Source organism: Rhinoderma darwinii, chromosome 5 (assembly GCF_050947455.1).
Source record: "Rhinoderma darwinii isolate aRhiDar2 chromosome 5, aRhiDar2.hap1, whole genome shotgun sequence".
NCBI lineage: Eukaryota > Metazoa > Chordata > Amphibia > Anura > Rhinodermatidae > Rhinoderma > Rhinoderma darwinii.
The window spans coordinates 94864825-94876001 of NC_134691.1; the positions used below are offsets into that span (position 1 = coordinate 94864825).

At 40.5% G+C, this 11177-nt stretch overlaps 1 protein-coding gene across 1 annotated transcript in view; it reads left to right on the plus strand.

Annotated features, from left to right (window-relative positions):
• Positions 1-7845, plus strand: part of LOC142652677 (ras-related protein Rab-10-like) — a 75950-nt gene extending 68105 nt beyond the window's left edge. Inside the window, exons 5-6 of the mRNA XM_075828335.1 lie at positions 3989-4090; positions 7033-7845. Of these exons, the coding sequence (XP_075684450.1) occupies positions 3989-4090; positions 7033-7113 (183 nt within the window). The 3' untranslated portion in view covers positions 7114-7845. The remainder of the gene's footprint in view (positions 1-3988; positions 4091-7032) is intronic.
• The last annotated feature ends 3332 nt before the right edge of the window (positions 7846-11177 follow it).

Below are 11177 nucleotides of genomic sequence, written 5' to 3' on the forward strand. Positions count from 1 at the left end.
AACCCACACGATCTCTCTCTACGCGGATGACATTATCCTTTCGTTATCCTCCCCGGAAGATTCCCTGGAAGCAGTTATGGAATGTATTCGTAATTTTGGTCAGATCTCCCTATATAAACTTAACACACAGAAGTCCCCGATTCTTCCACTGAACATCTCAACCTCAACAATACATTTCCTCCAAACTAAACACCCGTTTGACTGGCAGGAGCGTTGTATTAAATACCTAGGTATTTCTTTGACACCATCCCACAAATCCTTATACCAAGCCAACTATGAACCCCTCCTACAAAATTTGCAAGTATAAATGACCAGACTACACAAAGTAGAAGTCTCATGGATAGGTAGAATTGCAGCTTTCAAAATGCTACTATTACCCAAACTTTTATACCTGTTCAGGACGGTTCCAATTATGATCCCAAAGAGTTTTTTCAAAGGTATTCAGAAAGCCATGTTAGATTATATATGGGCATATAATAAACCTCGTATATCATCACATACTCTAATCAGAGATAGAGGAATAGGAGGTCTGGGGATTCCGGACATTTACAACTACTACGCATCCACACTGATAGCTCTTCTGAGTCCAAGTTGGAAGGAAGACCTCAGGAATCATTGGGTGCAGATAGAGACGTCATACGTTTACCCCTCCAATCTAAAAGCGCTTTTATTTCTGGAGTTTTGGAATATGAATATACCCTCTAATATTTCTCCTCTAACTAAAGCGGCTTTGGCTTGTTGGTCTTATATCCATAAAAACGCGGGTGACTGCTGTCCTCTCCCAAAGGCACATATCCCTATTGACATTCTAGAACTAGCTATTCCTGAACTAAATTTAATAAATTGGAAGATAGGAGGATTATCTAATGTTTCGCAGTTGTATGGCAGACTGGGCCTTGATTCCTTTGAATATTTAAAAAATACTTTTGGTCTTCCACAATCTGACTTCTTTAAATATCTTCAGATTAGACATTTTCTAGCTACGATTCGGAAGATACATCCAATGTGCAACCCTACACTGTTTGTTGTGATGAACAAATCTGCTAAATTGCTTAAAGGGGTACTAAACACACTAAGAGTGAATACAGAATTTTGCAAAACTCGTAACATGCGAATATGGGAAAGATCTTTAGATATAACCTTCAGCGAATCCGAATGGAAAAAAGCGTATAAATTAATTCATAGTACCTTACAGTGTAGCTCACAGGTGGAAGCCGCCATTAAGACTAACTTGCAATGGTATTACACCCCTGACAAGTTACACATAATGTTCCCGAATGTACTAGATAAATGCTGGAGAGGATGTGATAATAAAGGTACACTTCTACATATATTATGGGATTGCCCTAGAATAACAAACTATTGGCAAGGAGTATTTAACCTGCTGGAATCATTGACTGATAGTAGGATTCCACAATCCCCTCACCTAGCTCTATTATTTCTCCGAATGGATATTGTGCCTGCAAAATTTAGAGGGCTGATTTGCAAAATCTTAGCCATGGCTAAATTGGTAATAACCAGACATTGGAAAAATGCAGATTCACCTAGCCTAGAAGAATTAATAACTTTAATAAATACCTCTTATACATTTGAAAAGATCATAGCATATGGGAATTTTTCGTATCCTAAGTTCACTGAAGTCTGGAAGTGCTGGTCGGAAAATTCCTCATGTATTAAAGTATAATTCCAACGAATAAAAAGAAAATACAAATTATATCTTTGGCAATAAATATATTTATTAGTAAAGCAAGTCTGTGATAAAAGATTTAAACTGTTGTACTGCTGTATTTTTGTTCTGTAATGTTTCTTCTGTAATGTTCTTGTCAAGTTGTATTGATGATACAAATTCTTGTTTTCATTAACCTCTGAAAAACAATAAAAAATGATTAAAGATTGGGCAGCCCCTTTTTAGATAGTGTTACAGTGGCATCTGTAGAAACTGACACCCCCCCCCATCCCCCCCGTAGATAATTTCACAGTGCCATCTGTAGATAGAGCCACACGCCCCTAGATAATGCCACAGTGCTCTCTGTAGATAATAACAGTGCCCTCTATAGATAGTGCCACAAACACTCCTTTGTAGATAGTGCCACACATATTACCCTATAGATAGCTCCCTATAAGTGGAATCCCCAGCCAAAGCGTTGCCGGCACTTTGGCAGGGGATTCCTCTCCTGGAGGAGCCCCTGACGTCACTGTCCATATACGGACCGTTGCGTGAGAGGCCACGTCTATCAGTGGAATACCCGACAAGTGCGTCCGGGAGGAGCCACTGACATCACTGTCCCCATATGGACAGTTACGTCAGAGGCCACGTCTATCAGCGGAATCCCGACCAGAGCGCTCTGACGGTAGAGTAAATGAGATATGCTTTTCTATAAGTAGTATGGTTGCCACTGCATTTACAGCCATCACAGCCAAAGTGGTTTATTTTTTAGATAAAACGCTGAGTTCCATACACCCGCACATTATTTTGGAACTTATACTGTCGTTTCTGTTAGTGTAGAAAGTTTGACTTAGTAAATGAAAATACATTTATAATACCTATATTTTATTTTGGTGCCTGAGCTGTCATTATATTGTAGAGGGACACAAGGCGCACAGCATTGAGTCACTTCTCCGGTTGGCTGTAAATAACCAAATCTTGTTGTAGTAACTGGGATAACCTTGCATCTATTTTTATCATCAAGCTTGTTCTGCTGCAAGACCATTGCAGAATTAGATCAATAGCATTATGTTAAAAAAATATGGTGCTCCTGCTATTTATCATATATTCAGACAGTATATCGGGCAGCAGAATATCTTGGCACATTCTAAATATATTGAATTATCTGCTCACATTTTCCTTTTTTAAGCTTATGCATTCATTGGAAATTCATAATATTTATGTAGAGCTCAAAGGCTTGTTCACGCAAGTGTTGGCTCTTTACATACATCACCAGTATGCGGCTTCCTTCTAGCAGAGGGCACGTTATGGGAGTGTGTGGTGGGGTGAGTACATATGGAAAGGAGGTGCTGAGGGTAGCCTTGCTGTGTCTACTTGGAGGGGGTAGGCTAGGGGGAGTCCTGCTGTGATTACTGATGCGTTTAGTGGGAGGCCTTGCTATGACTATTGTTAGGGGGTATGCTGGGGGAGTAATGCTGTGACTGCCTACTGAGAAAGGGGAGGGTGGTTATGCTATGGTTACTGGGGGAAACAGGAGGTCTGCTGTAGGGAAGTTAGCAGCGACCTGCTGTGACGGAGTAAATAAAGGGGTCCTGTGGTGACTACTGGGGGGAGGCTGCAGGGCCTACTGGGGAAGTTTGGGGGGGGGGGTTCATTACTGGAACTGTACTGAGGGAAGTGGAGGGACACACTTGTAACTTCCAATGGAAGATCTGTTCTAACTATTGGAGAGCAGTCACTTCTTAAAGGAAATCTTCTGTCAGCAGGTTTGACACACGGTGCATGGGAAGCAAGTTCAAACATACCCAAGTATGCAATCATAAATCAAGTATACTGGAGAAAATCTATTTTATTTACTATTCTAATATATTGTCCGCTGGGCGTTCTTTCATCTGTGAAGTCTCCTGAGTTCTCAGCGGCAACCCCTCTGAAGCCCCTCCCCTCCGCCCTTGAGTGACCTCTCCTGGAAAAAAAGTTGGCTGAAGCAGGAAACGTCAATCAAGGGGGGAGTTTTTGGGTCAAATCTGCTGACAGATTCCTTTTAAGAGCTGGATTCTAGACCTTTCTAAGATTTGACCAGGCCTGATCTCTACTATGGTGGACAGAAGAAAAAAGTTTAGTAAAATCTGCATTTCAATAAGCTATAATTAGGTTAATTTCCCTACATTTGCCTACTAAGTTATTTGTACAGTACATAACCTTCACGTGTTTATCAATTATGTCCCCTACTGCATTACATTCCTGTATATGGTGTCTGTATTGGTGTTTTAGACATTCATCCAATATACTTTGTCTATATAACATTTGTTCATTGTTTTCTAGCTGGCTTGGGAGTATGCTATACCGTTTTTTGAGACAAGCGCTAAAGAAAATATCAATATTGAGAATGCATTTAGTATGTTGTCAGAGGCCATATATGCAAAGGTAAGTTTTGTACAGTTATCCTAGAAATTCTGAAAATACGCTTCAATTTAAATTTAGATTCATTATAAAAATGAGTTAATTTTCTCTGGTTTTTGAAAGGAAGGGGGAGCCTAAATCCTCATGCACACGGCTCTATTCAAGCTCTAAGTTGCTCTATTATAGCATTCGTAGAAGTCTGATTCCTTACTGTACTGCCATATGCCGCTGTCATGATGGCACGGGCCACCAGATGTCGTATTATATAGGTATTCCCTAGAGGCATTGCTTCTATGGGAGAATATCTCTATAGTAATTTGCTAAATGGAGGCATACCAGGGCTGGGCAATTAATCGAAAAAGAGGTGAAACCAAAATTCAGCGCAATTAACAGACGTCATCTTGCGCATTTCGCTTTCTTCCAAAAAAAAATCCCGGTTGCAACTTTATCTGCGTCCTCAGGATGCAGATACAGTTTAATCCAATGGTAGAGCAGGTCGCTGGATGCTCACAGCTCGACGCAGACAGGTGCACAACAGTGATGTCATTGCTCCTGTCTGTGCCGAGCCACATAGACCGGAGGAGTAGAGGGATCTCCTTCACTTATTGCAGGAACGTTGTTAGGTGAGGATTTATTGTATTAGGCACTATTGGGGCTGTATGGGGACAGCTGTGGGGTATTATGTTGGGTGCGGGCAGCTGGGGGCATTATACAGTGTGGGGGCAGCTATGGGGGACTTTATACTGTGTGGAGGGCAGCTATGGGGGGCATTATATTGTGTGGGGGCAGCTATGGGGCATTATACTATGTGGAGGGCAGCTATGGGGGACATTATACTGTGTGGAGGGCAGCAATGGGGGACATTATACTGTGTGGAGGGCAGCAATGGGGGACATTATACTGTGTGGAGGGCAGCTATGGGGGACATTATACTGTGTGGAGGGCAGCTATGGGGAACATTATACTGTGTGGAGGGCACCTATGGGGGACATTACACTTTGTTGGGCAGCTATAGGGGTATTATACTGTGTGGGGGGAAGTTATAGAGGCACTGTACTGGGGAGGGCAGTTATAGGGGCAATATACTGTAGAGGGCAGTTATAGGAGCATTATAATATGTGTGGGCAGTGCCGGGGTATATTATTTACAGTAGTTTACAGCAGGCTCGGGATAAATATTCAATGGCGTAGCATGCAAAAAGGGGTGTGGCCTAAATAATATTTTATTAATTGTAATCAAGGTTACATGCTCAAATAATCTTGATTTTTATTTAGGTCCTAATCGCCCAGCCCTAAGGCACTACCTACGTCTCGATACTATATAGTACGGCGATTCATTTGATTAATTCGCCCTCAAGGCCTCTGACGATTATGTTTTTTAACAGAATCGTTGAATCAATTCTCTAGTGGCGCATTTGCGCCGTGCTGCAGGAGGAAGCTCCGCCTCGTCACCTGCCTGTTCCGCCCCGTCTAAAAGGCTGGGCCCTGTTCTGTCCCTGCTTCCCCATGGAACTGCTGTTCTGTACTGAACAAAATGATACAGTACAGAACAGCAGTGCGGAGGGACTCCTAGTATAGTGCCACACCACCCTATAGACTGCACCCCCCCCCCCCATGTATATGGCATCACCCCCCTCTAGATAGCACCACACCCCCTGTAAATGGCACCACTGCAGCTCCCTCTAGGAGCAGAAACCCCCGGCCAGAGCGTTGCTGACGCTATGACCAGGGATTCCGCTGCTAGAGGGAGTTCCTGACGTCTCTGTCCATATATGGACAGTGACGTTAGGGGTTACTCCCGGAGTGGAATCCCCGGCCAGAGTGTTGCCAACGCTCTGGTCGGGGATTCCGCTCTTAGAGGGAGCCCCAGACGTCACTGTCCATATATGGACAGAGATGTTAGTGACTACCTCTAGGAACGAAATCCCCCACCAGAGTGTTGGCAACGCTCTGGTCGAGGATTCTGCTTCTAGAGGGAGCTACAGTGGCACTATCTACATGGACATTGTGGCACTATATGGGGGTTGTTGCAATAAATGGGCACTGTGTGAGTCACTATGTGAGCAAAATGGCACTTTAATTGTGGGCACTGTGGCACTTTGTGGGACTGGCACTGTTTATGTAGGTTCTGATGGATGAAAATTTGGAGACATACTGATGCAAAACAGCCATGACAAACTGACAGTGAAAAAAAATGGCCATTAAAGACTAATCAACTGTCATGTGACTGTAGCCTAAATGACTGATGCCAGGAGTCCCGTTCACATGTACCGTGGTCGGGCTGGGAAATCCAGCTGACACACAGACCATGATTGAACTGTGAAAAACGGTTGTGTGAATCCAGCTTAATGTCATTTGTTTAAAAGACCATCATGTGGCCGGTACTGCACAGGGTCCTGCTCAGACCTCAGACACTATAATGTAATCTCTCCCCAAAGTGCCCGCTAAGCGCTACCTGCCTGGCCCTGCTGCAATTTAGTCTGCTCTCGTCTGCAATGTCGGAGACCGGCTGAGAGGGTGACGGGCAGAGATTGGATGTTAGTGCACGCAGTGCATAATTGATTATAAATTCTGTTAACCTGTTCCCTGCCAGGGAACACAGAAGTTATAATCAATTAGAAAAAACTTTTTCCAATTGTGTTTGATATATAAAAAAAAAAAAAAAAAAAGATTTTGCAGAGGGTAAAAGTTGTGAAGTTACGTACAATTATTATAGTAATATATGTTAAAAAGTTATTTTATATAAAATCATTTTTTTATTAAATTATCTCGATATTTTTATGCCGTTTATTTAACAGTAGTAAGAAAATCGATATACAAATCGAAAATTGCCTATGGGGTTGGAAAAAAATCTAGATTTTATTTTTGGGCAAAATTGCCCAGCCCTTCTACATAGCCATAGGAACTTTGTGCTTCCATACAAGCTTACATGATGACTGAATCTTCAAGTTGTATTCTTTTTTTCAGAGGTCGTCTGTATTAATCGATCATAATGTGGTGAACTTGAGAGAGTCGAAGAAAAACTCGGACTGCTTAAGTTGCAGGTGATTGAGGGTCAAGAAACCACAGTGTGGATATACACTTCAAGGAAAACTCAGGCGTATACCAGCATGCAGTATTTTTTTTTTATCTACCCACTGGATATGTGTGTGTTTTCATGCACCTTAACCATATTCATTAAATCTCAGTTTTTAACAATTCCTGACATTTAATCCTAGTACACATGCCCTCTCTCAGGAAAAACTGAAATATCAGAATAATAGTAGAGACAATGATCTATTTCTTTCATCACATTACCAGTGGCTCAGAAGCTTATATACGCTTGGTTAGTATTTGGTAGCATTGCCTTTTAAATTGTCTAACTTAGGTCATATGTTTTTGGTCGCCTTCCACAAGCTTCTCCCAATAAGTTGCTGGAATTTCAGCCCATTGGTCCTGACAGAACTGGTGTAATTGAGTCAAGTTTGTTGGCCTCCTTGCTTGCACACACTTTTTCCGTTATGCTCATAAATTTTCTATGTGATTGGGGTCAGGGTTTTGTGACGGCCTCTCCATTACCTTCACTTTGTTGTCCTTGAAGAGGACTTCCCTATCTCCTACCTAATCTAACAAACGCTTTGATGTCGATAACCTCTGGTTTTTTTGTGTGTTCTTTTTTTAAATTTTTTATTAGTGACAAAGTTCTGATCATTTTTACATTTGTGCAAGTTTTTTCTAAATGCCCAACTGGGCTTTTTTTTTGTTTGTTTTTTTCACCAAGTGGGCATTGTAAAGAAAAGTGTATGACGCTGACCAATCCGCATCGTACACTTCTCTTCTTTCATGCCCAGCTTTATTCACATCACAGCGTGATCTCGCGAGATTATGTTGTAACGTCATTTACTCCCGCAATTCCTTCACCGGTGAATGACCAGACATCACCTCCAGCCGTGCCAGGACGATTATCCTCCTCAGCAGTAGTCCTGGCACGGTTGGAGGCGATGTCTGGTCATTCTCCGGTCGCTCTGCTAAAGGAACTGCGGAAGTAAGTGACGTTACAACATAATCTCGCGAGATCACGCTGTGCTGTGAATAAAGCTGGGCATGAATGAAGAGAAGTGTATGACGCTGATTGGTAATAAGCGTTTTTAAAAAAACAAAACAAAACAGTAGTTCTCTGCATCGAAGCGTTTATTAGATTAGGTAGGAGAAAGTGAAGTATTAAACTGGTGACAGAGTCTCTAAGTGATTTTACAACAACTTTAGAAGTATGCTTGGTGTCATTGCCCATTTGGAAGACCTATTTGCGCCCAAGCTTTAACCCCTTAGTGACCAGCCTATTTTAGGCCTTAATGACCAAGGTTTTTTTTACGTTTTTCTATCGTCTCATTCAAAGAGCTATACATTTTTTATTTTTGCATCGACCTAGCTGTATAAGGTCTTGTTTTTTTGCGGGACAAGTTGTATTTTTTAATAGCACCATTTTGAGGTTCATATATATATTTATTGATTAGCTTCTATTAACTTTTTTTTGGGAGGGGATTGAAAAAAAACCCCACTTTTTTGCATCCTAAATTTACGCCATTTACCGTGTGGTATGAATAACACAATAACTTTATTCAGCGTGTTGTTACTTTTGCAATGATACCAAATTTTATATAGATTTTTTGTGTCTCCATATTTGAAGAGCTATAACTTTTTTTTTTTTTCTGACGATGCAGTTGTATGATGTTTTTTTTTTTGCGGGGTGACTTGTAATTTTTATTGGTACCATTTTGGAGTACATGCGACTTTTTGATCACTTTTTATCACATTTTTTTAAGGCAGGATGCACAGAAAACAGCATTCTTGCATTGATTTTTACTTTATTTCTTACAGTGTTCTTTGGATTTTTATTTATTATTAACTTTTATTAAACTTTTTTTTTTTTTTTTTTTTACTAGTCCCACTAGGGAACTTCACTATGCAATCATCCGATCTAAATAACATGCTGGCATAAACATTCCTACTATTAGTTTGTGGTTTGTTTTTATGTCAGAGGAGTCTCATAATTTGTCAGTCTTCTGGTTTTGGGCTTTGGGCTGTTTCCAGTATAGAACTACAAAATAAATACCAGACGTGTCTGGATTATTGGATGCCCAATTAAAGGAATTTTCCTGTAAGTTGTTTTTTCTATTCAAAACTTATCGATCTATGACTAAACCGCTAATATCATTGCTTTTGGCATTCACTGGGCGTAAATTATAATTGTCTAACAGAAAAACTGGACATGTTGCTCATACCAACCAATCACAATGCAGCTTTTTTTTTTTTTGTTCAGAGCTGTTTAACAAATGAAAGCGGAGCTCTAAATTATTGCTATGGCCAAAATGTTAAAAAATGTAGCTAGAAAGTTTTGATAAGACCAATGTGTGTTTTATTACTGGATGTTTTCATGATATTTTGTGCAAATTTTATTAATAAAAACTTCTACTTTGGGTATAGTTTTTGCTAAAGTTTTATTTATTTTGGCATCTGCATCAGGGCTTAGTCCTTAGGAATTCATAGATGGTAGAATGGGTAGATACCTGTCAGAACCTCCTCCCCTTTGCCCAGCAGGTGCCATCTAATTACTTATTATTCATAATTCTCCGCAACTGATATGCAGACATAACCCCCTTAACTCTACTTCATTTTTCTGTCCCCAATGATAACAAAGCTAATAATGTATAGGCATTACAAATGAGAATATTTCAACCTTAAAGAGGCAAGGGAAACAAAATCTCGTTTACATTGTAATCTCGCGAGATTACACGTGGCTTGCTGGAATCTCACAGAAAAGATTCAGAAGTGTCAGGATTCTGAATACACATGACGTCCAGTCTGGGGGTCATGTGTATTCATTATCAGGACACTTGATTAACGTTAATGTGTGTGTATGTGGCTGCACATCGTGTTCTAGTAAGAACGCGATGCTGCTGTGTAAATGAATGGAGAGGAGTGTATGACGCTGACTGGTCACTGATTGGTCAACGTCATACACTCCTCTGTACAATGCCCATTTGGTCGAAAGTAAAAATACGCCCACTTGGGCATTAAGAAACTCATTAGCATAAAGCTAAAAATCGCTAATAAAGTGGTTTAAAATAGATTGTTTTTCTAAATAAAAAGCATTACTGTCATCTACATTATAGCACCGATCTCCTTATATAGGAGACAGGGCACTTATAATGTGGTGACAGAGCCTCTTTAAACTTTCATGGGTAAAAATAATCATTTTTGTGGTGCAGAATTGTCTTAAATGGTCACTAACTTTTCAACAAACTTTGCATAACTAGCAAAAGTGAATATAAGAAACTTTTTGTACTATATCTTATTAGAGACAAAACGCCTCTTTGTCCACTTATCAGAGTCCTCTCCTCTTCCTCTCCCCTGTCTCATGCACTGAGGGATTCCGTTACATGCTGCCCAGAGAGGGGAGGAGGGTGTAGGAGCACAGTGAGAGACACTACTGCAGCTTCTAGTAAGGCTACGTTCACACAGGGCAGATACGCTGCATAAAAGCACACAGCGTATCTGCCTGGCCGCCGCAGGGAATTCCGGACGAAAAAACCCACCAAACTGTGGTAGAATTTTTTGGCCAGAATGTCTGCTGCGGAAAACTGCATGTTTAAAATAAATAAATAAAACCACATACATACTGACGTCCTGAAGACCGGCTTCCTCAGAACTTTATATCCCTCGTTACCGCTGCAGCGGTCATGTAGGATCAAATGTCATCCCAGGAGGCAGGTATGGACGAAGAAGCACAGAATTCTGTGTAAGGATACGTTTTTTGTTTTTTTTATGAGTTGTGTTTTTTGCGATGCTGAATAAATAAAGGTGTTTGGAATATTTTGTGTCCAATTTTTTTTATGATTTGCATATCATTAACATGTCTATTGATCCTGTGATTTCCATAATTCCAAAACTTTTTTCCTCCTTGGTGTTGTAATTTCAATGTTGAGTGTATGTGATTTAAAGAAGATGTTTATGCAGAACATTGTTGATTAAACTTTGGATAACTGATTTAGATGAGTCAAATGAAATGGGACTTCACTATGCGATTGTTTGATCGCATAAACTAATGGCAGACATGAATGCTTTTGTTAGGC